Source organism: Halichondria panicea, chromosome 4 (genome assembly GCF_963675165.1).
Source record: "Halichondria panicea chromosome 4, odHalPani1.1, whole genome shotgun sequence".
Taxonomy (NCBI): domain Eukaryota; kingdom Metazoa; phylum Porifera; class Demospongiae; order Suberitida; family Halichondriidae; genus Halichondria; species Halichondria panicea.
Genome location: NC_087380.1, coordinates 7,041,055 through 7,067,316, shown reverse-complemented (window position 1 = coordinate 7,067,316; position 26,262 = coordinate 7,041,055). Strand labels below are relative to the sequence as shown.

Here is a 26,262-nt window from a genome sequence, read left to right as displayed (position 1 = left end):
GGTAGTTTACCCCCCTACCCTACCCTACAGGATACATGTAGTTTACCCCCCTACCCTACCCTACAGGATACATGTAGTTTACCCCCCTACCCTACCCTACAGGATACATGTAGTTTACCCCCCCCCCCTACCCTACAGGATACATGTAGTTTACCCCCCCCCCTACCCTACCCTACAGGATACATGTAGTTTACCCCCTACCCTACCCTACAGGATGCTGGCCCCCTCCTGTGTATGAACATCAGTGAGTGTTCTGTGCAGCCCGAGTCCCCACTCTCCTCCGCGTCAGGCAGGTATATACTACACTTCTTCAAGAAGAACAAAGAGAGATGTGAGTTCCCTCTAACCTATTGCAGCCTATAGACTTGAAGCACTTTGGTAGCTTTATTTGAAGGTCCATAACTTGAGGATTAGAACAAGGAAAGATGTGATTGAGTCACTCCAACCTCTAGCTTTCTTTGAGTGTCCAGATAAGCACTGTCCTTTATAGAGAAGTATCTAAGTGTCCCTTATTTGGCGTGTTCTGTATCAGACGTTCCACAATAATAATTATTATTATTAATTAAAAGAGTTTGGATTGTACAGATCATGCGCATGAAAGCTTTCCGGTTGAAATCTATAAAAACTCCCAGTTAAGGCTAATCATGTGTACACAATCAATTAAGGTAAATCTATTTATAATCATCACGTGTTTATCCCCCCCCCCCATTCCCTCTAGTGGTGTGCCTATCAGCGGACAGCAGTGAGACACAGCTGACATGGTTACAGACTCTGAGTGGGATGGGCCTCGAAGTACTGCCAGCTGCCAATGAACTGGACGATATGGTGAAGAACGCGACGTCCATCTTTGAGTTTGAAGCCAAGACCATCGACGGAGATCAGATCTCATTAGACAAATACAGGTACTGTAGGTCCCCACGCTAGTATAAAGAACGCTGATGCTGTCAGTAATGGTCATTATAATTATGGTCGAGATGTCAGCTCTATAGATGTATGTACATGCATGCAATGAATATTCCCAAAGCTATTTTAAACTTTCTTTTGCAGCGTACAGTAGACCATGCATTGACGATAGGTGCATGCACATGATTTATGTGGCGTGTGCATATAATTCAATTAACGTCATGTGATCTGTGTGTATATCACTACAGAGGTCACGTGACATTGATTGTGAACGTGGCGTCTAAATGAGGTCTGGCCCAGAAGAACTACACCCAGCTGGTGGAGCTGCATCGACAGTACGCTGAGTCTCGTGGTCTCAGGATCCTGGCCTTCCCGTGCAACCAGTTTGCGCACCAGGTGAGTGGGTGTATGTACGAGTATATAATAGTGTGTAGTGTGCAGTGGGTGTATGTACGAGTATATAATAGTGTGCAGTGTGTAGTGGGTGTATAATTATACTCCTCAAGTCCAGGCTGTATACTTTATACGATAATTATCTGTAGAATAATGCAATTAAAACGTGTACGTGTAGGGGAAGTTGTGATTACAGTCTAAACAAGGATCTGCCCAGAATTGTCAAGTGGCTATTTTCAATCCTAACATGTGATTAGCTATATCGGCATTTTGTCTAGAGGTGGTTACTACCGACCACCACCACCACGAACTAGCTGTCTACTAGTGGTTGTATGGTTTGGAGGGGTATGTGCTGAGTGGTGCAAATTTGCTACAGTTAATTGTCATTATGGCTATCACATGTTTCTCACACTATGCAGGAGCCGGGGACTGCAGAGGAGATCAAAGCGTATGCAGCTGGCTACGGGGTGGAGTTCGACATCTTTGGGAAAATCGATGTCAATGGGAGTGGGGCACATCCTCTGTACAAGTTTCTAAAATCTCGTGTGAAGGGAAGTTTGGGATCGTTTATTAAGTGGAACTATGAGAAATTTCTCTGTGACGTGAATGGAGTGCCGGTGAAGCGGTACTTGCCCAGTACGTCTCCTCTGGACCTAGTATCTGATATAATGGCACTGTCCAGCACTATAGCTAGCTAGATCTTCACTCTTTACACAGGTACTAACTTTGTGCTTTATTATTTTTGATCAATGGACTGCTTTCCATGAAGATGTTTCATTAAACCACATTTGTGGCTTGAAATTGTCTGATGTTTTGTTTTGACAGTTCTTTTGTTTCATTATTTGTGAGCACTTTTCATCCACAACATTATTATTATTGGTTAAATTTTTAATGACACGGTTACTAACATGTTCTATAGTACAGCTATAGAAGTACAGCTATAGAGATTGCCTCTAAAAATGCAGCACATGTGACTGACTGAGGAAACATAATAAGCATTCAGAAACCTAAAACACAGTTATAAGTACACATGCATGCATCACAATGGCATGTGTATTTTAAAAGAAGCTTGTCTCGAGTAATCAGGTCTCCTGTCTTCTGTGTCCTTCTTTACAGCCTCGGCTATTTTCAATAAACTTTCGGAATTGTGTAAAACGTATCTCTGTGCATCCTCAGATTGAAATGACAATCCTCTTTGTAAACGGCGTCTCATTGTTTTTGCATTTCTTTTAGGGTGACGAAAATTTGCTTTAGCTGGGGCCTTGATAAAGATAAAAGTGAGCAAATCCTTCCAAGTTACTTTACCCAGTGTGATCAATTGATGTCCTTGCGGCCATCCCGGGTTTGTTTCTTGGAAAAACTTGATGTGAGGATTTTCAAGCTGTCTTTCTGTCATGGGGGCAACAAAATCTTTTATATTTGAGAGAGTTCTTTCGATAACACATCGTTCAGGATCATACACGTCCCCTTTCATGGAAACTTCCTTTGCAAAATTATCAATCAATTGCTGCTCGAATTCAGGTGTTTTCTTATCGTATCTAGGGTAAAAATCCTTTACGACGCTGTTCATGACAAGGTAGCTCTTGTAGCTGAAGGCCTTTAATATAAGATACAAGGGAGTGCGCGGATGAAGGAGCATTTCTTTAAGGACAAGGTACACCATAGCAAAGTAGAGTAACGAACCTCCCTGGTAGTCACGCTGAAGAAACGCTAATCCGCAACGAATCAGAGTGAACTTTCTCCCTTCTTGCTCTTTCCGATCGACTCCTAGCAACTCAGCTCCTCTGAGTGAGCCGTCGATACGCTCTCGACAAAGAACTACGTAGTTGTAGGACAGCAACACTTTGTGAAATTGTTCCACGCTCACGTCCGAGTCAATCATCTCTTTGAGAAATGAGTAGATCTGGTTCACGGATACTTCATCAAGTAGTTTCGTGTCACAGAAATAGGCATGCAGCCTTGCTGGTGTATTTATATTTCTCCGATCTCCTCTAGCCCCAATGGCTATATTCCACAGGACATAGTACTCTCTGAAGAACCTGTACAGTGATCGTATCTTGTAAAGGGACAGGTAAACTAGCACAGCTCCAGACAAACCGAGGAATAGCCTCCATAAATCCATCTCTAGCTCTGTTTATATTATAGCGGTCTATTTTAGGAGGCTCAAGGTGCTAAATTCCTTTCACATGATTGTGGGTAAAAGTAATTGTTTGTTGACATCCTGTATTGAGGGTGTGTCAGTAAGAACCTTCAGTCGTCTTCTATTCAGCCTCGATCCCAGCCCCTCTCTCAATTGAAAGCGGCCTGTAATCGAGGTTACCATAATTATGTTGCAAATACATACAATAAAAAATAAAAAATAAAAAATCAATAAAAACCTACTAAAATTCATCAAGTCCTGAATAACAAGATTCTACCCTCTGGGGGTAAAACACACTAGTGAACAAACTGGCAAATGTCAGGCAGAACAACACGAATCCCATAGCTCCGACCATCCAAGCTGCTATTGGGTGACTGAAGAGTCTGTTGGAGTAGGGAGTCATGTACAGCGATTGATCACTCCCTCGAACCTCTTGAGCTGGTATCAATGGAGTAGTCTCTTGGACAGAGTGCAATCCCTTGATGGCAGCAACTTGACTCTTGTCATGCTTTTTCAGTGTATGAGCAAATCTCTTTTTGCACACATAGATGGAGCGAAGCTGCAGAGCAGTTGGAAATCCAAAGCAAATAGCGAAACCAAACAGTCCAGCATAGTTAAGAACGTATATTAGATTGGCCACGCCAGAGGCAATTAAAACTGGGAGGAGCGCTGAAAAAAATCTCAGAGCAAGACGAAGTAAGAGATCGTATTTTGAAAATCGATGATTTGGTTTTTCTGATGTATCTTGACCAGTTATGATAACGTAGACATTGTTCACGATCACGTGCACACCAAGAGGGTAAGCCGAGACCACATCCAGAGAGGGGAAGAGAATGATGTAATAGGAGAGGATTCGTAGCGGCAGAGAGGCAGGAGGTTGGGTCAGCTCACCCTGTGTGTGTGTGTGTGTGTGTGTGTGTGTGTGTGTGTGTGTGTGTGTGTGTGTGTTGTGATCATAGACGTGGTATTCAGTTGCAGAACCAAAGTCCATTAACAGACAATTTGCACATGTTCAACCAATTTTGTGTGTACACTGCAAACAAGCAAGCATTCTAATAGGCAAAGCAACACTAGGAAACAATGAGTTAATAAGTTAAGTGTGTGTTAGAAGTGGCCTATTAAACACTTAGCTTACATTAGTACAAGAATTCATACAAGATATTTCGAAAGTATGTTTGTGTGTGTTGTGGGAGAGAAAACATAATCAAATTTGAGGAATGAAAGGCCATCCCATTAACTATTAAATGGCTGCTCACTTGCCCAATTTAGAGTGCATGTCTCTTGTATCTCGACTCTGAACCAGAGGGGTAGAAAGATGCCAATGCTGAAATAGCAAACCCCAGTAGCCGCAAATATTGCCAGCAACAACCAGTGCAGGTATTTCTTTTGCTTGATGGGATGAGTCATTGAAGGTAGGCCTCCATGAAAAATGAATGCATACGTCAGGACAGGAATAGCCGAAATCCAGCCAAGAAAGTTGAATTTTTCAATCAGAGGTGAGTGAGTCGCATTTGTTACGTACGCTGGATACGGAGTCTCGTTGAAGTTAGGCAATCCTTCCAACAGACACTTGTTACCGGATTCAGATATCTTCACTATGCTATAGATGACAATTGCACCTACAGTGACGAATCGAAGTAGACCCAAAACCACTTGCACGATAGCTTGCTCTTTGAGATCCAAGAGCGAGAGTAGAATAACAATCACACCAAATATAGAGAGACTGACAAAGTATGAGTTGAGACAAGGCTCTGGGGGTAGGAGAGTACGTTGGAAATCGCTCTCATTACACTTCTGTATAGTGCTGAAATTAAACGGCAAGTTAATGGCCCAGGCTGATCCTGCAACAGTGCAGGATGACCACAGTGCGAGGAACGAGTAGATGGTTAGGACAATGAGGTATAAGTACTTTACCCATTTGCTGTAGAATATTTCACACATTTCGACTTGCTCAAACTTTCGATGTATTGTAATCTCAAACTTTGGGTGCTTGATATCATCATTTTGAACATAGTTCTCCTTGTCTTGAGGATTCTCAGAATTTATACTGGCTTTTATAGATTCTTTGTGTGCTTCCACTGCCTGTGTGTGTGTGCGTGTGGATGTATGTGTGGATGTGGATACCAAAGGCACAGGCAATTGCAGCTCAATAAATCGCTAAACGAAAACAGCCTCCTATATTTACGATAGCTACGGGTACTAGCTATATAACGGACCTGAGCTCTTGCCATACACTCCAGTAGATAGTTTGCATTGATCCCAGTTGCTACCATAATGACCAGCAGTGTGGGGATGGCAGCTACATAGCCACTGTAGTAGAAAGAATAAGGAATGCCCAGAAATCCAGTTCCAACAACAAAATTGATAATGTAGAAGAATCCCAGGGCTATGTGCACAGTCTTGGGGCCATCTGATTTACTCTTCCCCCAGGGGAGAGCCATCTTTGATTTTTAGCAGTTAGCTAGCTGGTCTGTCTATATAATTATTTAGGGCACCGCAGGAACGTACAGTATAACTATATTATAGTAAAGCAAGCTAGCTTAGCTTAGCTAGCTATCTACCTAATTGCTTTTGTCTTTGATTGCTCAGGTGGTCACGCCCCCCCCCCATAGCCCATAATCCCCTACAGTAATAATCGGTAATAATCGTGAAGAATAGGAACCATAAAACGATGATGTAATAGCAGCATACATACGGTAAATACAGCATTGAGGTAAAAAAAAAATTAGCATTCTTTTGCATGGTTAAAACTTGGAAGTAAACTAAAATTCATATTTATCAAACAGTCTATCAGGGTCACAAACTTCATTTTTTGGATGAAGGAACAAACTGGCAAATGTCAGGGAGAACAACACGAATCCCACAGCTCCGACCATCCAAGCTGCTATTGGGTGACTGAAGAGTCTGTTAGAGTAGGGAGTCATGTACAGAGATTGATCATTCCCTCGAACCTCTTGAGCTGGTATCAATGGAGTAGTCTCTTGGACAGATTGCAGTCCCTTGATGGCAGCAACTGGACTCTTGTTCAGTGTGTGAGCAAACCTCTTCTTGCACACATAGATGGAGCGAAGCTGCAGAGCAGTCGGGAATCCAAAGCAAATAGTGAAACCAAAAAGTCCAGCAAAATTGAGCACAGTGATCAAGTTAGCGATGCCAAAAGCTGTGAGCACAGGAACAGTAGCTCCAACCAATCTCAGAGAAAGACGGAGTAGGAGATCGTATTTTGCAAATCGATGATTTGGTTTCTCTGATGTATCTTGACCAGTTATGATGACGTAGACATTGTTCACGATCACGTGCACACCAAGAGGGTAAGCCGAGACCACATCCAGAGAGGGGAAGAGAATGATGTAATAGGAGAGGATTTGTAGCGGCAGAGAGGCAGGAGGTTTGGTCAGCTCACCCTGTGTGCATGTGTGTGGGGGGGAGGCAGTATAAATTGTGCAAGTGAAGCCACGTAAACCACAAAGATTCCTAAGTAAGTGAAGTAAGCACTAGACGGAAGCACTAGACGGAAGATTGTTTAGTGGCCTTATAAAGAGGCAGAACTACAATGTATCAGATCCGATTTTGCACCCCATACAATCAGAAATCAGCATGAATTCATGCACTCCTGGTATGACTCAACATGACTCACCCAGTTGAGAGTACAGGTTTCTTGAATATCTGCACTGAACCATAGAGATACAATAATGCCCAGCACAAAGTAGCAGAATCCAACGGTTGAAAACATGGCCATTACCAACCAGTGAATGTACTGCTTTTGTCGAATAGGGTGGGTTAGGGAGGGTATTCCAGAGTGGAGAATGATAGCGTACGTGAACACGGGAATGGAAGTCATCCAACCAAAGAAATCAAACAGTCTAAGAGGAGGGGGATGAGTGGCGTTTGCTATGAAGTAGGTCTCATTGAAACTTGGAAGTCTGTCCTCCACCAGACATTTGTTCCCAATTTCAGCGATATTGACAATACAGTAAATGACAATTGCAGCGATTGTGATGAATCTAAGTAGACCAAGAGTCATCTGCACAATAGCTTGCTCCTTGAGATCTAAGAGTGAGAGTAGAATAACAATAAAGCCAAATATCGTAAGGCTGACATAATACGAGTTGAGACAAGGTTCAGGTGGTAGGATATTATGTTGGAAATCGTTCTCTTCGCACTGCATTATGGTACTGAAGTTGAACGGTAAGTTACTGGCCCAGGCTGATCCTGCAACAGTGCTGGCAGGCCATAGTGCAAGGAACGAGTAGACTGTTACGATTATGAGGTACAAGTACTTAGCCCATTTGCCGTAGAATATTTCACACATTTCGACTTGCTCAAATTTTCTGTGAGAAATCTCAAATTTCGGGTGCATGTCACTGTGGTCCTTTAGCAACTGACTCTCAGAATATTTATTGACTGTTTCGGATATTCTATGAGTTTCCAATGCCTGTGTGCATGTGTACGTGTGTGTGCATGTGTATACCGTTATAATTAATAATATTGATATAAATATTTCATGCTTAATTAATAGCTATAGTCTACTGCAATAAAATAACACCTGAGCTCTTGCCATGCACTCGACAATGTAGTTTGCATTGATCCAGCTGACCACCATAATGATCAGCAGTGTGGGAATGGCAGCTACATAGCCACTGTAGTAGAAAGAATAAGGAATGCCCAGAAATCCAACTCCAAGGCAAAAGTTGACAACATAGAAGAAACCCAAAACTATGTGCATTGTCTTGGGGCCTTCAGACTTGTTTCTGTTCCAGGGGAGAGCCATTCTTGTGTACAGCTAGCTAGCTATATCATAGAGAAAGTTTGTAGCTCTTTTTAAATATACATATATGGCTAGCTAGCTTAGACTGCATTAATTACTGAATTTTTGCTAGGATGTTTATATTCACATTCACCCCTCCCCCTTTTTTTCTAGCGTTACAATAGAAAAAAGTTGGACAAACATAGGTTCATGAATATAATTATAATTTCAGTCACAAAATTATGTCACAATAATTTATGTCAATAATCGATCGTCGAACAGTCTTTCTTCTAGTCCTGCATAACAGACTTCGGTATGCTGAGGCACAAATAGACTGATAAAAGTAAGAATAAATACCACGACTCCCAACACACCGATCACACACACAGCTATGGGATGACTAAACAGTTTGCTAGAATATGGAGTCATGTACAGTGCCCTGGGGTCCTGCAGCTGATGCTGTTGAATCGATAGCAACGGAGTGGTCTCCTCATGAGACTGCTTCTTTCTCATAGCAGCAGGGCTTTCATTGCCAATCATATCTACAAGGGAAGCTGCAAACCTATTTTTGCATACATAGATGGAGCGAAGCTGTAGAGCAGTCGGAAATCCAAAGCAAATAGCGAAACCAAACAGTCCAGCGAATTTAAGTACAATGATTAAGTTAGCAACACCAAAAGCTACCAAAATTGGAATTAAAGCAGCAAAGAATCGCAAACTGAGACGAAGTAGTCGATCGTATTTAGCAAATCTGTGAGCTGGTTTTTTGGATGTGTCACTCCCGGTAATAATCATGTAGACGTTGACCACAATTGTATGTACGAGCAGAGGATATGCTGACAGGACATCCAGAGAGGGAAAGAGAACGATGTAATAGGAGAGGATTCGTAGCTGGATCGATGAAGATGGCCCCGTAAACTCTCCCTGTGGTGTGTGTGTGTGTGTGTGTGTGTGTGTGTGATGTGTGTGGTGGATCAGAGGAGGTACAACGAGTACCTCGATTAGATTTGGTCACGTGCAAAATCATGTGACTCAATTTTAGCCTAATCGAGGTACTTGTGTTGGACCTCCTCTAGTAGTGGATATAAGGTGATTGTATCACAGGTGTTTATTGCATCATAAAGATTAACGCCAAGATTAAGAGTGAAGTATTACAATGCATGTGTGTACAGTATGACCACAAATGCTAAAAACAGACAATGGACACATAACTCACCCAGTTAAGAGTACAGGTTTCCTGGACATCTGCATTAAACCACAGAGACACAATGATGCCCAGACTAAAGTAGCAGACACCAGCTGTCAGAAACATGGCAATTATCAACCAACGCATGTACTGCTTTTGTCGAATGGGATGAGTCAGAGATGGTATCCCTTGATGAAGAATGAAGGCGTAGGTGAACACAGGTATAGCAGACAACCAGCCAAAACCATCAAAGATTCTAACCGAAGATATATGCGAGGCATTCGTTAACAAAGGGGTCTCATTGACACTCGGTATAGCATCCACCAGACACTTGTTGCTGAATTTATATTGGATAAGATTAACCAGACAGTAAAGTATGATTGCACCCACAGTGACGAATCTAAGTAGACCCAAAATCATCTGCACGATAGCTTGCTCCTTGAGATCCAAGAGCGAGAGTAGAATAACAATCACACCAAATATAGACAGTGAGAGATGATAAGCATTTTGACACTCAAACTTTGAGGGTAGGGCATCATGTTGGAAGTCGGTCTCTCCACACTGCTGTATGGTGCTAGTATTGAAGGGGATGTTACTAGCCCAGGCTGACCCACCCACGGTCGAGAAAGACCACAGTGCAAGGAACGAATAGATCGTGAAAATAACAAGATAGACGTATTTCATCCATTTGCCGTAAAACATCTCACACATTTCAACTTGCTCGAATTTTCTGTAAATTGTAATCTCAAACTTTGGGTGCTTGATAGAATTGTCAATGTCTCTCGGAGGTGAAGATAAACTTTTTCCTTCTGATACAATTTTGGAATCATAATTAATTTGATTCGATACTTCGAGGGTTTCCAGTGCCTGCGTGTATGTGTGTGTGTGTGTGGGTGTGTGTGTGTGGGGGGGGTGGGTGGGAGATTAGTTCAATACGTTCATTGATCGAGACCAGCACACAATTTACTTACTTATCATAATTATCCTATTCAGGAGTGTACCACGACCTTACAGTATAGCTTTTAGTATAAATACAATCACCAATCCACCTAGTTGGACCGTCCCTGTCGGGAGGTAGGGTTTCAAGCTTATCTGGGATTTGTCTTTGCTGCAACTAAAGTTGCAGCCCAATCAGATTGCAGCATTTCTAATGTGGTCAGTGTCACGTCGGGTTGCAACCGCAAGCAAGGTAAAATCATAGTAAAATTGGTTAACACCCACTTCAGAATAATAATATTCATAGCTTATTCATAGCTATCACATCCAGCAAGACATCCTGACATAGGCTTGAAACCCGACCTCCCGTCAGGGACGGTCGGGCTCCGCCCAACTACAATCCACCCACCTATTAAACGCCTGCGCTGTGCCTATTAATACGTACACGTACAGTAGACTAACTACCCGTGTACTAACATACCTGAGCTCTTGCCATGCACTCCACAATGTAGGTGGCATTGACCCAGCTGACAAATGAGATGACCAGCAGTGAGGGGATGGCAGCTACATAGCCACTGTAGTAGAAAGAATAAGGAATGCCCAGAAATCCAGTGCCTAGACAGAAGTTGACAATGAAAAAAAATCCCAAGCCTATATGCACAGTCTTGGGGGCATCTGGTTCTTCGTCTCGACTCTTCCCTTGTCCAGATCCCATCTTACAGTCTAGTTAATTATTCAGCTAGCACACTTCTATCGATGTACTGGCCACGCCCCCTTGAACTGTAGACACACCCACCATAATACAGGTAACTAATTGGACGCGAATTAGCCGCGGTCAAACATGAGGCCAACCAAGTGTCCAATATAAATGCACTCGGCCATTAAATTTCTTCTGTGCAATTTGTTCCATGTAAGTATTGTATGTGAATCGAACAATTACGTTCTCTAAAATGTATATCAGACAAAAACAATGATACTTTATAAAATTGAATGCACAAAATAAACACACTGAATTGATGGAATGACTGAATAATTACAATTCATCGAAAAGCCTGGGATCAGAAATATCGCTATAACACACCTCAGTCTTGGGGTGAACAAATAAGCTAACAAATGTGAGCACAAAGATCAGCGCTCCTAGCAGCCCCACGATCACAACAGTAATGGGATGACTAAACAGTTTGCTTGAATAGGGAGTCATGTACAATGCACGCTCGTCCTTCCCGTCCAGCTCCAGAATAGACATCAGGGGAGCCTTTTCATTACTCGAGAGAACTCCGCTCAATTCTCCACCTTTCTCTTGACTGGCTTTATCCTCGCCGCCACCAACACTGACAAGAATGTGAGCAAACCTCTTCTTGCACACATAAATGGAGCGCAGCTGTAGAGCAGTTGGAAATCCAAAGCAGACAATAAAACCAAACAATCCAGCGTATTTCAGCACATAGATCAAATTGGCTACGCCAAAAGCTGCCAGTACTGGAAGAACAGCTGCAATCAGTCTCATGATGAGGCGAAGTAGCCAATCGTGTTTAGCGAAACGATGGGTTGGTCTTTTGGAGGTGTCCTTGCCAGTGATGATGATATAGAGGTTGTTGACAACAGTGTGGACACAGAGAGGGAATGCTGACAAGACATCCAAAGAAGGGAACAGAATGATGTAATAGGAGAGAAATCGTAGCTGGATTGAGGCAGGAGGTTTGGTCAGCTCACCCTGTGTGTGTGTGTGTGTGTGTGTGTGTGTGTGTGTGTGTGTGTTGTGATCGAGTCTTCGCAAAAGTATAGGGAAGCTATAGGAAGCGAAGTCCATTAAAAGACAATTTATGTTCAGCATGTGTGCACCACAAACAAGGAAGCATCGTAATAGGCAACAAAGAACACTAGGAAACAATGCGCTAATGACACACATGTACATGTAGTGTATTCACATGTAGCACGTAGTCAAGAGAGTGCTACATTTTTATAATTTTTTGAAGCGGCCTATTAAACACTTGTAGTTCCATTAGTACAAGAATTTATACAAGATCATTATGTTCCAAGAAAAATATGACCATAATATGCAAGCCACAATTGCTTAAATTACAGCTAACACTTATTTCCCACCTTTAGAGGGTTGCTATGGATAGCTACACAGTATAATGCTGATACACACACACGCACACTCACTCACCCAGTTAAGAGTGCAGGTCTCCTGAATGTCAGACTTGAACCACAGAGGGACTACAATCCCCAGACTAAAATAGGAGATACCAGCTGTCACAAACATTGCCAGTAGCAACCAACGAAGATATTTCTTTTGTCGAATAGGGTGTGTGAGCGAAGGTATTCCAGAGTGCAGAATGAACGCATAGGTAAACACAGGGATGGCAGTCAACCACCCAAAAGCATCAAATTTCAACACAAATTGGCTCATAGAGGGAGCCAGTGTTACATTTCTGTGATGTAAAAAGTCACTCTGATTGACAGCACTCGCCTCCAAACATTTGCTACCACCTTCAGCCAACTTGACGATGCAGTAAATGACAATTGCACCGACCGTGATGAAGCGCAACAGACCAAGAAACATTTGCACAAGAGCCTGCTCGCTCAGATCCAGTAGAGACAAAAGAGTAGCAAGAAGGCCGAATATAGCTAGACTCACGTAGTAGGCATTGAGACAGGGGGCTGCTGGAATCACAGTGTGTAGGAAGTCATCCTCGACACATTGTTTGATTGTGCTCGTGTTGAACGGGATATTAATAGCCCAGGCAGATCCGGCCACAGTGCAGAAAGTCCACATCGCTAGGAAAGTATAGACGGCTAATACAGCCAGGTAGAAGTACTTGACCCATTTGTTGAAGAAAATATCACACATCTCCGTCTGTTCAAACTTTCGTTTTACCGTGATTTCAAAGTTGGGGTGAGTGGTTGTTGTTTGGCAAAGAGGAGCTTTTGATGAGCTTTTATCGTCTAGTTCACTCTCAGAATCACTCGTGTTTGATGAAAACTTTTGGTGAGTTTCCAAAGCCTGTGTGTGTGCGTACATGGTGAGATGGTTGAAACAACAGTATTGATTTGTTTATAACAGATGCCAACCTTATGCTCACCAACACATGCACACACACACTGGACAATAGGACAATGCCCAGACAACAAGAGAAGTTAGTGTATTAGTGTGAGGACATGGTTACGGAACGAAACTAAATGCATACCATCCATCAACCCACCCGACCCTCTAGATACACGTACAGTAGACCACCCCCCTACATACACGTACATTAGACCACCCCCCTACATACAAGTACAGTACACGTACGTACAGTAGACTCCCCAGACAAGTGGCATATACAGCACCGGATGTCATTATGGAAGGGAGGGATTCGGATTAGCAAAGGAAAAGTAACAAAAATTCCACATCCGGTGCTGTATAAGCCTCATGATCTGACTCCCCTACATGCACGTACATAGACTAGCCATGTACTAACATACCTGAGCTCTTGACATGCACTCGACAATGTAGGTGGCATTGATCCAGCTGACACATGAGATGACCAGCAGTGTGGGGATGGCAGCCACATAGCCACTGTAGTAGAAAGAATAAGGAATGCCCAGAAATCCAGTGCCCAGACAGAAGTTGACAATGAAGAAGAATCCACAGAAGATGTGGATTGTCTTGGGGCCAGTTGGCTTGTTATAGTTGCTCCAGAGCTCCTTAATCTTCTCGAGCCCCATCTCGAGCTCTATGAATCCTCTCTAAGCGCGGTTAAGCTTCAGCTAGCTAGCTTTCACACGCTAGCTATCTGTTTCCTGCTAGCTGCATTGTGGGAAGAAAGGGCGTGGTCTCCAGTTTGCATTAGCAAACATCGGCCTTGTCTACTATGTATACTTTCTTAGCAGACACACCCACTCCCAAGCATTGAGATAACAAGACATACCAAGCAAGGAAGATAGCAACTACAGCTAGCTAGCTAGCTCTAGTATAGTACAGCTTGTTATTACCACATCCCACAGATCTAGATTGGTCAGTCATGGAAGCTCCTCCTCGTCCATTCCTCACAGTTCACCTGTTTGGTAGTGAGAGGTCAGGAAAGACGACCCTCAAGAAGCAATGGTTTGAATCGTCCCATTCTAGAGTTCTTTCTGAGATTGCTGATGTTCATGTGAGAATACAGGTGAGCTCCTCCTGCCTGCACTGTGTGATCTGTTATGTCATGTCAGCCCAAGGCCTAACGCATACCCTCTCCTGCTCAGCCACACCCACACTTGCTTACCCACCCACTCCCCCTCACACACACACCCACACCACACACACACAGCAAGAGTGCTCTAATAGTGTGCTGGCGTCCATACGTAACTCCAAACCAGATGTCTATCGGCATACCTCATTTGTGGTCATGTATCGCCCTGACACCCAGGTACCCCTAGTTACCTAGAGCTATTTGTTATTTTACTATCTTAAATGAACAAAGCCGTGTTTATGCAATGGCCCTCTTATTGAATGCATAGTTTTGAGAGCTTTGAATAGTTCGCTTTGTATACCAGCTTCAGTTAATGACTGCAAAGCTATGCTCAGTAATTCCACTGTTGGTAAATATGTCCAAATATGCTTTCACTGTAAGTTCATAATTATTATCGGCAATAATAATAATATTATAGGATTTTAAAAGATTCGGTATACGCCCACACTTGTACACCTGTGCATTCAGAATAATTAGTATGACTGTCAAGAAGGTCTAGTTACCCTAAACAGCATTCCAAGCAATGCCCACGTGTAAAGGTATTGTTTGATGCAGTGTTTACTATATACCTTACCTGTTCCCACGGCAGGAGAGCATTGTACTGGCTCAGTCTTGTGTGGACATAATTCACGAAGCCTACTCCACTGAGCCTCTACCCACCATCTCTGTCATTGAGAACCATTTTGAAGACGCCTTCAAGCCACACTCCGATAAACCAGCAGACGTACGTACATGTATAACATGTATGTACACGTACTGTAGATGTCAATGTCATCTGTTGAATCATCACCGACTTAGTTGCTTCCGAATAAATGCATTGCTGTCCCAATTTGTCGTTTCTAACAACAAGAGATTTCTGATTAGATTATCTGTGGTTGCTATGTGGTGTAGTTACATATAAATATATACATTGTATAGCGCGTAATTTTTGTGGGGAAAAAATTTGTTGTTGAACTTGAACAGCGGTGATTTTCGTGATTTGCTTCATTGCATGTGTTACGGCTACGCTTTTGGGGACAATTTTTGCTGAGGTCAGCTTGCCCACGAAATTACCCGCTATACTGTAATATCAGGAGTAGATTCATTTACTCTCGACAATAGGTATACCACCATAATTATGTTTAGACACTAAGTTATTATTAACAGAAGCCGTACCTTTGCTACGCTTGGCAGTGCCTTTGGGCTTCTAAATCCCATAGACACTTCCAAACAATGTCTAATTATCACTCCTCCTCCTCCCCTCCGTACATACAGTTTCCATGGAGCCCTGATCAGGTGAATGGACTGGTGCATGGTCGCCTCTCTCCCAAGCTGTGGAGAGTGAGAGTGACGGACGGTGTGCTCATGGGTACTGTGTTTGACACTATCATTGTCACACCCATTCTGAGCTCACTGGGCGATAGAGAGAGGTCAAAGGTGAGAGAGGAGGTGGTGTGTAGACTATAGTTAAGAAGTAACTTTTGAAAATAATAATTATCACAAATCATAACCGTTCCAAAGTGATGTACATGTACTCCTACGTATGTACATTCTGTAACACACCCACCCCCACCCACACACCCACACCCCCCACACACACACAGCTTATTGAGCTGGCTTGTCAGGACGGACATCTTAAAGTGGTCAAACTGCTCATTAGCACGATGAAGGAGAGCAACCTTGTATCATGGCTACTTCGCTCTATGTTTAGTATGGAGCTCATCACATCGAAACCATCGTCAAAACTCAGTGCACTGGCAGAGGTGGCCAACTTCGCCTACACCCTCGACACAACTATGGCCATGTCCACTATAGTCAGAATGGCGGACAAGTACCCCAATGCATCTTTATATCTACTCAAACTATTTTGTCACCAAAGCCCCAAAGATGAACATTTTGTCATGTCCGGAGTTGCCTTGGTTTCGTTGCCTAAGGGATGGATCGAGAACAAACGCATCACTCACATCAATTTATCAAACAATCTCCTTCTTTCACTTCCAGTTGAATTGTTTCAAGAACCAACTCTTTGCAGTTTAAACATTTCTCACAATTGCTTGGAGAAGCTCCCGAGCATTCTCAAATGGAATTGTCCAAAACTTAGAGAGATTGACGTTTCATACAATCGACTAACAGACGAATCGTTTTCGATATTCGAGGGAAAGAAAGATCGGAATTTTACGATTGACAAGAATCCTCCAAAGAAAGTTGAGCAGCACAGTCTGATAACAGCTGCCCAGCGTACGCTGCGCCTGACCGGCTACAATCTGTACCCCTGCACCTGCTCGCTGAGTAGAGTCAGCATCAGTCACAACCCCACACTCAGTCAGGTTAGCCAGCTATGTTATAGATACATAGACTAAGACTAAATTATACTAATATAATTATACATGTACATGTACTTCTAATTATGAATATTGTGCTTGGCTATGATCGAGATAGACAAATTTACATAATACATTGTCTTGGAGTTATTCTGACACAAAAGTTGTACTGCATACGTACGTACAGTATTGTATTGGTGGAATTTTGTGCACGATCACGATCAGTATATTTATGGTACATGTTGTAATGTGCTGCCAGCATTCATAGAGTACGAGTACATGTAACTGCTAACACGCCCACTCATGTAATTAGCTCTACAACAACTGTACATGCATTTAATTCATTCCAAATCCCCCTAGATCCCAGAGTGGGTGTGTGTCCTGCCCAACCTGACCCTCCTCGAGATGAAGGCTCTCCCTCGAGTGACCACCCTTACTCCGTACCTAGCTCACTGTCGCTCCCTCTGTGTCCTACACCTCGACACAGATCAGCTGGTCTCCCCTCCACACTCCGAGGCGCAGAGGGGAACGCATGTCATCATGGCCTACCTACGCTGCCGGCTTCGAGGCTCCACCCCTTATCGGCATATACGACTAGTTCTTGTGGGCGTACCAGAATCGGGCAAGACAAGTCTATTCAAGCAATTCTTGAAGGGCAGTTCGAAAGGAGAATTGACTGATGCTAGAATGAAAGAGACTACCTTTGACTATCCACCAAAGACGAAGACTCGCAGAGAGCAACCTAAAGTTACCTTTCACGTCGTCGATTTTGCTGGCGATGAGATTTATCGATCAGTGCACAAATGCTTCATGACGTTTCGAACTGTATATTTGTGTCTATGGAATGTCACAGAGGGCAAGGACTCATTGAAACAGGTATGTACATGCAAAGTGCACTTACGCCATACAGCAAAACCAGATTGTTAGTTTTTTAGCCTAAACCCTAAACTTGCACCAGGCAAGAGTATTTGTACTCACAGGTATGTACGTGTAGAAAGAATAGGGCCAACAGAACCATTTTTCAACAGAACAGGCATGAGCTTGCCCCCCCCCCTAAAAAAAAACCTACATTGTAAATAAACCGAATGTATGTATCAAATCGTTACAAACATTGATATATAGGTGTGGCTTAGTGGTTAGAGCGGTGGCTTAGTAGATCACATGATAAGATAAGGTGTGGGTTCGATTCCCTCTTGGGGGACTTTTCTTTATTTCTTTACAAATCAGTTAGTAATTTCCCTAAATTTTGAATACATTATACTCCTTCTCAAGTACATAATCAAGTTGGGGCGTCGCCTGGTTTCCGTGAAACGAAGTTTCACGGAAACCGGGCGACGACCCAACTTGCCCTTTTTAGGTTTTGAAATGTTGTAGAATCAGAAGTGGCTGAAGTGAAGGGCAAGTTGGCCCCAATTACATGTTCTGTACAGGGTTTTGCAGAATCTTTACAAAAAGCGTTGAGGGTTGAGCGTTCCTTACATGTATATGGAAACCAGTGGTGCATAAGGAACACTCAACACCCTCAGATACGCTTTTTATTGTTGATGTTGTAAATACTGTGCATGAACATACTGTACAATTGGACTTACTTATTATGCATCCTCATATCAGGTGTACGTGTTTAGACTAATGATTGCTTTCGGACCCAAATCTTCCATTTTTGAAAGAAAGATTTATTTATAGCCTTTGTGTTTTTGAGAGGTAACTTTGACGGCCCATGAGTTAGGATAGTGTGCAGCACATAGAGCTACAAGATGGACTAAAAGAATTGTGTGTGATTCTTCTTGCTGTCTATTGTTGCCTCCAGGTGTTTCCATGGCTACGGACAATCCAGGCGTGTGCCCCTGACTCCCCAGTGGTGCTGGTGGCCACTCACATTGACCGACGTCCCGGGATCAGCGCCAACACCATCCTGAAGTGGGAGGAGGTGAGGGGGAGGGGCTAGAGTCTAGGGCTTCTTAGTCAGAAACATGGAATTTTTATTGATAATTGTTGGCCGTCGATAATAGAGGTGTACAGACCACGTTTGTTATATAGTGTTTTAGTGTAAACAGTGATACTTCCATGTACGTACCCACACAGGAGTTGTTTTATGTTATAGCTAGGTCATTAGTATAATTATAATATAAAAAGCGTTACTTACATGTACATGTATGTCCCTCCCCCCACCCCCACCCCACCCACACAGGAGTTGTTTGGAGAGATCTCTCGGCTGTCCCACACCTCCCACACCTCTCGACTTGGCCTCCCTCCCATCATGCAGTCTGTGGTTATGGACTGTAGGAACAAGGATGATGTAGACCTCCTCATGGGCGACGTGTACAACATCTCCCTCAACATGAAGCTAAGACATGCAAGAGTGAGTTAGACACTACATTTTAACAAGGTCTGTAGCTTTTTGCGAAATATATTTTCCACCGTTTGGGTAGCTATCTTTGAGAGCCTATTTAGATTGCCCAATTCCGCTAATTGATGCAATAGCTCTCCAAAATATCTTTTTGTCGTGTGCTTAAATACAAGTTTTGTGACAAAGCCTATAATTATTATTGTGAGAGTATAACACAATCAATCAATACCATTACCATGGCTACCCTCTCTATATAGGTCCCTATGCTAGAGGAGATGCTACCTCGCTCGTACCAAGAGCTACAGAGTCTGATAGAGGTCAAAGTCCGCTCCCTACGTCGCGAGGGGGGTCAAACACCTGTGCTACGCCACGAAGAATTTGTCAGTTACGTGCGTTCACTCACACTCCACAGTCCGAATGATATCGAGCAGGACGACGAAGAATTTTCACTTGCTTGCCATTTTCTCCACGAGGCCGGTGTAATTGTTCACTACAAGTCCTCAACTCCGGGTATTAGTGATCTATACTGTCTCGACCCTCAGTGGCTGTTTGATACGCTCGCCTCAGTCGTACAAGCCGTGACTCGAAGGAATGGAGGCTCCATACAGCCAACCATCTCCAGTGAAGAGCTCCCATCCATCTTTAAACGTGCTAAAGTACCAGGTCATCTATACTCGAGTTTTCTCTCCATGATGGAATCTTTGGACATTATTGTCAGCCTCGATTTCGAGAAAAAAACGTATCTCTTTCCGACCCTGTTACCATCTACACCCTCCGAGGAGTACCCTGAGTATAATTTCAGTTGTCATGACAATCAAGTCTGCCAATACATACAGTTGGACTACATTCCTCCCGCTTTGTTCCCGCAACTTTTGTCACGGATTTTGCTCTACATTCGGCAATTGTCGGGTCAACTTTTGTCAGTTGCAGCGGGTCACTTTCAAGAAGAGATTGAATCAATGGCCGGATCTTTGTCACCACGTTTCGCTTCGATGCAATCTGGGTCGTCGAGCATGCTCCGGCTTAGTCATGCCTATCACGTCGATCACCATGGTTACATGACACAAGATGACTCCGTTAGCAACGAGAGCACTCTGAGATCGCAACTTTGGTCGCTATCGGCAACCAACGTAGCCGGCACCCCTCGTCCAAACTCAAGACACCGATCACTAACGGCAAAATTAGTCAACCTTTCTCAACCCCTACTTCAAAATCGAGCCAGGAGTCCGAGTGTTGCGGGCTCTAGCAGCTGTTTAAGTCATTCAGACAACTTCTCCAACTACACGTTTTGGCAGAACGGGCTCTACACTGAGTTTCCTTGTGGTACAAGGTTTTGGTTGGAACTGTGTGATAGTGCCATCTCCATAGTGATCGAGGGCGACCTAGTACCGAGGGTGAAAACTTTGTCTTTCTTGAGCTCGTGTGTTGGAGCCCTTGTGGAGGAGAGCTATGCTGGCCTCCATTTTGTGTCCTATAGCCCGTGCCCGTCGTGCTTGAAGGATTTCTGGCCAAACTTCCAAACTGGGCCCCGATTTGCCACTTCAGTACTCGAAGTATCGCAGACACTCACGCTAAACGAGTTTTCCGAGAAAGCCGAGTACACGAGACGAGCTAGTGTCACGACTGGCCAGCCTCGAACGTTCGGAGGCTCTGATTTCTCGCTAACTAACTCCCCGCCCCCTCAAGATACCCCCCACAATGAAGACCTCCCCTTTATAGCGATATTGGACAACCGAGTGGCTCTGTTTCCACTGGAGACTACCGTACAGCAGTCGATACTCGCGTCCACCGTTCTCTGTCCAAAGTGCCAGGAACGAATATCTCTACAAATGCTCTCACCACATGTGCTGCTCGTGGATTTCAAGGACAAATTTCTACTGAATGCCAGAAAGTTGGATTTTTCTGAGGCTGACTCTAGCAAGTTGGGAGGTGGAGGCTTTGGGAAAGTGAGTCAATGTTTGCCTAATATGTAACTACTGTTGCATCGTGTACATGTACGTATAGTAAGTAATTGCAGCGAGTAAACAATTTGTCAGCCCCTTTGTTTAGGTACAATGGTTTGTGTACTTAGTCTAGTATCACTATGCGTGTACAACTGCGTGTGTATTCTAAATGTCAGAGACTGCATAGAAATTAGAGTTTCATTTACATGTACATAGTATTACGATGATTGCTGATTTTGTGGTTTTCTGAAGCTTAATTAGGAAATAACATGCGGTATTATACAATGTAGCAGCAAAGTTGTGTGCATTGCAATCTAGGAGTTACAACATTTGCACACACCCACCCCACCCACCCCCACACACACACACGCTGCTGATCTTCACTGCAGGTGTTCCAAGGCTCCTACAAAGGTGAGGACGTGGCTATCAAAGTATTCCGCAAACGCTACAACAACCAAGTGCTCTTACATCGCTACAAAGACCTTCGTGAAGAGCTGACGATCATGAGCAATCTCAACCACCCACGAGTGGTCTCACTAGTGGGAGTGTGTCTGAGGCCACTGTGTATGGTCCTCAAGTTGGCCCCTCAGGGCTCCCTCAAGGACCACCTGACCTTGTGCCCTCAGGGAATGGACAGTGGTGTGGCTCACAGACTACTCTTTCAGGTGCAGTGTGCTGTGGTAGGACTAGTCTTGTTCCCAGGCAGATTTTTAATAACTTAAAAGAAAGAGAAAAATGCGTTAAAATAGAGGAAAGTTGAGCCGGGAAAGGATTTAGTGGGACAATTTAAGCTCATGTGTGTGTGTGGGCGGCTTTGTTCTATGCTGTTACAGTAATTACCTTGTTGAGTAATGCATTTCAAGTTAATACGTATATGTACACTGTAGATACATGTAATCTAATCCTAGTATGTGTGTATACATGCGCTCTTCATCAATCCTTGTGTATTGACAATTGGACCAGAATTGGAATTACAACATCCACATTTTCATCACTATTTACATATTCATTTTGCCACTTTATGATTGTTCCTATGTACATGTACTAATTGAAGTCTCTGCTGTTACCATCCATGTAGGTTGCTGATGGAATCCGCTACCTTCACTCAGTGTATGTGGTTCACAGAGACATCAAGCCTGGCAACGTTCTCATCTGGAGTCTGGGACCAGAGAGAGTGGATGCTAAACTAGCAGACTATGGGGTCTCACAGTTCTACACTCCAGGTAATGGGGGGTTGTGGGGGGGGGGGGGGGTGAAGACAATTCAGGTTTAATAATAGTACCATTGGATTTACTTTGTTGAGAGCTTTCTAATGAATACCAATTAATCCGGTAAACGTAGGTCCCCTTCATTTTGAAAGTATGTAGGTGTACATCTACTAGGTGTACAGTAACTATGTGTTACTGTGAGCATGTGTGATAGCTTTTTAAGACATCTATAATGATTATTGCAGTCTCTGACAAAATACGTAGCGAGTTGTGTGTCATCTGCATGGTTGGTACGTACAGGTGGTCTCCGGAGACACAAGGGGACGGAGGAGTACATGGCACCTGAGCTCTTCCGCAGTCACAACACAGGAAGCTACGATGAAAAGGTGACCAGGCATTATAATACATACAACTATAGTTAGCGTACGTACGTATAGTCATGTACTTTGATCTAAATACAACTGTAACATGTGATACCTAAATCCTCTCTTTAAGAGCAGCTACAGATTTTAACAATATTAAGTAGTACCTCCCACTCACCCCTAAAACAAACATAGCCACATTGACAACACTATGCTGCTTGCCATTCCCCCCGCAATATCCCATGATCCCCGCCTCCCTCCAGGTGGACATATTCTCCTTTGCTCTGGTACTCCATTGTGTCGTGACTGGACGCAAGTTATTTGCCGGCCTGGCCAACAAGAGAGAGCAACTTCATCGTCTTAGCAACCTCCACATACCACAGATCAGTGCTGCACTTGCCGAGGCCATGACGGAAAACAGCCCTCCAACCTCCACGTCGAAATTCAAGCACCTTCTAAAAGACGGCCACCACCCCGCAGCTCGTACTGACCTCATCAACTCTTGTCACTCTGTCTGTATGCAACAGCTGATGGTCGACTGTCTCTCAATCAACCCGCAGGAGAGGCCCTCTGCACAAGGTGTGTGTAGTCGCCTCCTAGTCTGCCCAGGGGGGAAGCCTCAGGCTAACTTCTACATAATGAGCCCGGTGCTACACGCTGGCTACAGTGCCCAGACAAACACCATCGTGGCTGTACAAGAAGACTCGAGTAAGGTCATGATTTTGCCAACAGAGTCGTGGGAGATTGAACGTATGGCCACACCCTACACGGAGGAACTTATTAGTTGTATGACGGTAGTCGGGAAAGAGGTATTTTTCGCTTCGTCGGTCAGTAATCTCGTCTTTTCCCTCCAATTACCCCAATTGCAAGCAGGACACATTTCACCAAAACCCCTACACGGACAGGCACTGTGTATGTTCCCGCAAAAGAGCCCAAAGGGGGAGGGGTTTCGACTCATTGTGGGCATGAGTGGTGGGCGTGTTGCCGTGTTTAGAGACCCCCCACAGATAGCGGAGAGGGTGGGACACATCCTGGAGTCAGAGCCATTCGTTACACAGGTGATGGAAATTACATGTATATTATATAAAAACTAGGGCTGCCCAGTCAGCTAACTACACAGCCTTAGTTTTTACGATAATTATACATCTTGTTTGCAGGGTTATTTTTTATTAGTCCTGATGATTTGTGACTTTTTCACAATGAAAAGCTCAGACTCGGAACTGAATTGAAAAAAATGATTAAAGAGTAACCTGGGCCAGCTCACAAAACTGTGTCCATCAGTCTAGCTCTCATTATTTTGAGTACTTAGCTTCTTGTACTTGCTTCAAGACAACCATAGTTTTATTTACGTGTGAATTATGTGCATGCAGTACATGTTTAAATCAATATTATCCTGCCAGGAAAGAGCTGCTTGCAGTACTGTGGCAATTATGTCAGCTTGTCATGACCCTGGATTGTATTACCATGTACATTCATTAGTAATGTTGTTGTAGACCGTAAATAAATTAAATACGCTCCTACAGGTCATGACGAACCCTGACCCCTTAAAAACGGCCATCTACTGCGGTACGCATCACAAGAACAGTGTGTGGTGTGGGTGTGGTCGTTACCTCATCGGACTAGACCACAAAGAGTATTTAATGAAGTTCTACAAACCAGTCACCCAAGACGAGAATACAAGGATTGCCGTAGTGACAGGTTGCCTCGACTACCTATGGGTAGGGCTTCAGGAACGCAGTCAGATTGTGATCTGCGATGCATTCAAAGCTCAGTCCCAGGAGACCCTCGATGTTCAGTGAGTGTGTGTGTGTGTGTGGGGGGGGGGTTGAGTGGTGTGTGGGGTGTGTGTGTGTGTGTGTGGGGGGGTGGGTGGTGTGTGGGGTGTGTGTATGTGTGTGTGTGTGTGTGTGTGCTAGTCTGTACTGACCAATGTTTGCACACATTGCACATGCTGTCTTTGAGTGGTTTGGCAGTGTTGACGTGCATTTTTATGAGTTCCAACCCTTAAAATGCACTCAGTGTTTGTACATCTAAGGATTCGTTTAGAATACAGATTTGCCTTTCGGTCAAGAAAAGATGTTTCAGCTACATGTATATAATTTGATGATTTTTCAAAAATGAGCAGCTAACTTTTAGCACTTAAAATTGAAAAATGCATGTACACGTATTTTGTAGCTCTTTTTTTAAAGGCCTGGTCGTATACACAACTGGACACAAACTCCAGTAACTAATCTATTACAGCATATGAATTATTCACCATACACCCCCCCCACAAGTGCTATATTGTAACTTATCCTTCCCCCCCTCCCTCTCCTCTGCAGTGCCATCTTAGGTCGCTCTGGAGTGTCAGCCTCGAAGGCTTGTGTCACAGACATAGTGCGTGGTCACAACGTAGTGTGGGTGAGCACTAATGGTGGCCACCTGCTCTCATTCGATCCCCTCACTGCCGACGTTATCCTCGTCCATCGCCGGGAGCAACACATCACACACGCCCTCTGTCTGTACGGGAAACAGGTGGTGACATTTGCCAAGGGTACTATAGGCCTGGCTACGGAGGAGGACGATGAGATATCCGGCCTCTTCACTGTATGGACAGACTATATAGACGCTGATGTTAATTGATTGAGTTTCTTGAATTATTGTTTTTATCACTCATTTTCATATGGTTTTCTTTCGAGATTATTTTTCACTTGCATTTATTTATTATGTTGTATAATATTAGATATGATAATTATGTATATGTCGAACACACATTTTTATTTGATCACAAATTAATACATGTACATGTAGCGGCTGCATGATGCAACAGCTTGATTGCAAGACTAAAAATGAACAAATTGATGATCATAAATATAAGCGGAAGCAAATTAATGACATACGTACATAATAATGATCATACATTGAAGCTTTCCCCACAGCCGCATGTACCAGTCACGTTAGGATTGTTGAAAATAAACTCGCTAGCTAGTTTGGACTGTACATAGTCCATTTCTGTGCCTAGCAGAGTCAACTGAGCCTTAGCATCGACGAACAGCCGGGCTCCATCTTGATTCACTTCTTCGTCAAACTTTTCCTTTTGTTTGGTGTACTCTAGCGTGTAGGAGAGTCCGTTGCAGCCTCTGGTACGAACGCCCACTCTTAGAGCCAGCTGTAGAGGCGGGTACAGGTGGGGGGGGGGGGGGGACATAAACGGAATGTTTCATACAAAAATATTGATTCTATAAGCCTAATTACTATAACTAAGGTATCTACACTTACAGCATCACTGTTTTCTGAGAGCATTTCTTTCACTTTATTAGATGCCGCTGGTGTCTACAAGTACAAGTAGAGATAATATTCAAATGAAAGGTTTTTGTATGTTCACTCGTACTCACTCACCAAGACAATAGCAGCCTTCCTGGGGACAAACTTTCGGCTGGTTTTAACGGCTCTGACAGTAGCCCTCACAGCCTGGGCCATAGCTAGACTAGACCATAGACCAAGTAAAACCATAGAATCTATGGTACAGTATTTAGACCAGCCTGATGAAACTGGTATGTACGTCTGTTTGGATGTGTTTGAGCCACGCCCACAGACCAAG

At 43.7% G+C, this 26,262-nt stretch overlaps 7 protein-coding genes across 7 annotated transcripts in view; 2 read left to right on the top strand and 5 right to left on the bottom strand.

Moving 5' to 3' along the window:
• The window catches only part of LOC135335627 (glutathione peroxidase-like), a gene marked incomplete in the record, with an annotated part of 2,873 nt that extends 685 nt beyond the window's left edge, over nucleotides 1-2,188 (top strand). Inside the window, 3 exon segments of the mRNA XM_064531186.1 lie at nucleotides 719-902; nucleotides 1,152-1,299; nucleotides 1,716-2,188. Coding sequence (XP_064387256.1) covers nucleotides 719-902; nucleotides 1,152-1,299; nucleotides 1,716-1,994 — 611 coding nt within the window.
• Nucleotides 2,149-3,541, bottom strand: LOC135335625 (uncharacterized). The gene has a single exon (XM_064531183.1). It carries the CDS (start codon nucleotides 3,416-3,418, stop codon nucleotides 2,336-2,338), a length of 1,083 nt encoding a protein of 360 aa, XP_064387253.1. The 5' UTR covers nucleotides 3,419-3,541; the 3' UTR covers nucleotides 2,149-2,335.
• Nucleotides 3,542-3,639: 98 nt separating this feature from the next.
• Nucleotides 3,640-6,017, bottom strand: LOC135335619 (transmembrane protein 104 homolog). Its single transcript, XM_064531174.1, has 3 exons — nucleotides 5,653-6,017; nucleotides 4,697-5,518; nucleotides 3,640-4,328 (listed from the first exon to the last, which is right to left on the bottom strand). Exons 1-3 carry the CDS (start codon nucleotides 5,875-5,877, stop codon nucleotides 3,678-3,680), a joined length of 1,698 nt encoding a protein of 565 aa, XP_064387244.1. The 5' UTR covers nucleotides 5,878-6,017; the 3' UTR covers nucleotides 3,640-3,677.
• Nucleotides 6,018-6,081: 64 nt separating this feature from the next.
• On the bottom strand, nucleotides 6,082-8,338 carry LOC135335620 (transmembrane protein 104 homolog). The gene is made up of 3 exons (XM_064531176.1): nucleotides 7,983-8,338; nucleotides 7,074-7,871; nucleotides 6,082-6,840 (listed from the first exon to the last, which is right to left on the bottom strand). The coding sequence occupies exons 1-3, from the start codon at nucleotides 8,205-8,207 to the stop codon at nucleotides 6,199-6,201; spliced, it is 1,665 nt and encodes a 554-aa protein (XP_064387246.1). The 5' UTR covers nucleotides 8,208-8,338; the 3' UTR covers nucleotides 6,082-6,198.
• A 48-nt stretch (nucleotides 8,339-8,386) lies between these two features.
• Nucleotides 8,387-14,126, bottom strand: LOC135335226 (uncharacterized). Its single transcript, XM_064530646.1, has 6 exons — nucleotides 13,774-14,126; nucleotides 12,476-13,312; nucleotides 11,343-12,019; nucleotides 10,787-11,033; nucleotides 9,400-10,236; nucleotides 8,387-9,107 (listed from the first exon to the last, which is right to left on the bottom strand). Exons 1-6 carry the CDS (start codon nucleotides 14,014-14,016, stop codon nucleotides 8,439-8,441), a joined length of 3,510 nt encoding a protein of 1,169 aa, XP_064386716.1. The 5' UTR covers nucleotides 14,017-14,126; the 3' UTR covers nucleotides 8,387-8,438.
• A 13-nt stretch (nucleotides 14,127-14,139) lies between these two features.
• Nucleotides 14,140-25,511, top strand: LOC135335613 (leucine-rich repeat serine/threonine-protein kinase 2-like). Its single transcript, XM_064531169.1, has 15 exons — nucleotides 14,140-14,456; nucleotides 14,601-14,699; nucleotides 15,112-15,246; nucleotides 15,777-15,938; nucleotides 16,106-16,828; nucleotides 17,183-17,698; nucleotides 18,630-18,749; nucleotides 19,011-19,181; nucleotides 19,427-21,115; nucleotides 21,502-21,777; nucleotides 22,191-22,335; nucleotides 22,621-22,706; nucleotides 22,946-23,740; nucleotides 24,206-24,477; nucleotides 25,004-25,511. Exons 1-15 carry the CDS (start codon nucleotides 14,313-14,315, stop codon nucleotides 25,302-25,304), a joined length of 5,634 nt encoding a protein of 1,877 aa, XP_064387239.1. The 5' UTR covers nucleotides 14,140-14,312; the 3' UTR covers nucleotides 25,305-25,511.
• LOC135335614 (iron-sulfur cluster assembly 1 homolog, mitochondrial-like) lies at nucleotides 25,506-26,249 on the bottom strand. Its single transcript, XM_064531170.1, has 3 exons — nucleotides 26,061-26,249; nucleotides 25,941-25,994; nucleotides 25,506-25,830 (listed from the first exon to the last, which is right to left on the bottom strand). Exons 1-3 carry the CDS (start codon nucleotides 26,172-26,174, stop codon nucleotides 25,576-25,578), a joined length of 423 nt encoding a protein of 140 aa, XP_064387240.1. The 5' UTR covers nucleotides 26,175-26,249; the 3' UTR covers nucleotides 25,506-25,575.
• Between the last annotated feature and the right edge of the window lie 13 nt (nucleotides 26,250-26,262).

Coding starts and splice junctions, on each gene's coding strand:
- LOC135335625 (XM_064531183.1), bottom strand. CDS start 3,418: ATGGATTTATGGAGGCTATTCCTCGGTTTGTCTGGAGCTGTGCTAGTT.
- LOC135335619 (XM_064531174.1), bottom strand. CDS start 5,877: ATGGCTCTCCCCTGGGGGAAGAGTAAATCAGATGGCCCCAAGACTGTG. Junction 5,519..5,652: donor AGTGTATGGCAAGAGCTCAG/GTCCGTTATATA, acceptor ACACACACACAG/GCAGTGGAAGCACACAAAGA. Junction 4,329..4,696: donor AGACATGCACTCTAAATTGG/GCAAGTGAGCAG, acceptor ACACACACACAG/GGTGAGCTGACCCAACCTCC.
- LOC135335620 (XM_064531176.1), bottom strand. CDS start 8,207: ATGGCTCTCCCCTGGAACAGAAACAAGTCTGAAGGCCCCAAGACAATG. Junction 7,872..7,982: donor AGTGCATGGCAAGAGCTCAG/GTGTTATTTTAT, acceptor ACATGCACACAG/GCATTGGAAACTCATAGAAT. Junction 6,841..7,073: donor AAACCTGTACTCTCAACTGG/GTGAGTCATGTT, acceptor ACATGCACACAG/GGTGAGCTGACCAAACCTCC.
- LOC135335226 (XM_064530646.1), bottom strand. CDS start 14,016: ATGGGGCTCGAGAAGATTAAGGAGCTCTGGAGCAACTATAACAAGCCA. Junction 13,313..13,773: donor AGTGCATGTCAAGAGCTCAG/GTATGTTAGTAC, acceptor GCACACACACAG/GCTTTGGAAACTCACCAAAA. Junction 12,020..12,475: donor AGACCTGCACTCTTAACTGG/GTGAGTGAGTGT, acceptor ACACACACACAG/GGTGAGCTGACCAAACCTCC.
- LOC135335613 (XM_064531169.1), top strand. CDS start 14,313: ATGGAAGCTCCTCCTCGTCCATTCCTCACAGTTCACCTGTTTGGTAGT. Junction 14,457..14,600: donor ATGTTCATGTGAGAATACAG/GTGAGCTCCTCC, acceptor ACACACACACAG/CAAGAGTGCTCTAATAGTGT. Junction 23,741..24,205: donor CAGAGCCATTCGTTACACAG/GTGATGGAAATT, acceptor ACGCTCCTACAG/GTCATGACGAACCCTGACCC.
- LOC135335614 (XM_064531170.1), bottom strand. CDS start 26,174: ATGGTTTTACTTGGTCTATGGTCTAGTCTAGCTATGGCCCAGGCTGTG. Junction 25,995..26,060: donor GGAAGGCTGCTATTGTCTTG/GTGAGTGAGTAC, acceptor TTGTACTTGTAG/ACACCAGCGGCATCTAATAA. Junction 25,831..25,940: donor TCTCAGAAAACAGTGATGCT/GTAAGTGTAGAT, acceptor CCGCCTCTACAG/CTGGCTCTAAGAGTGGGCGT.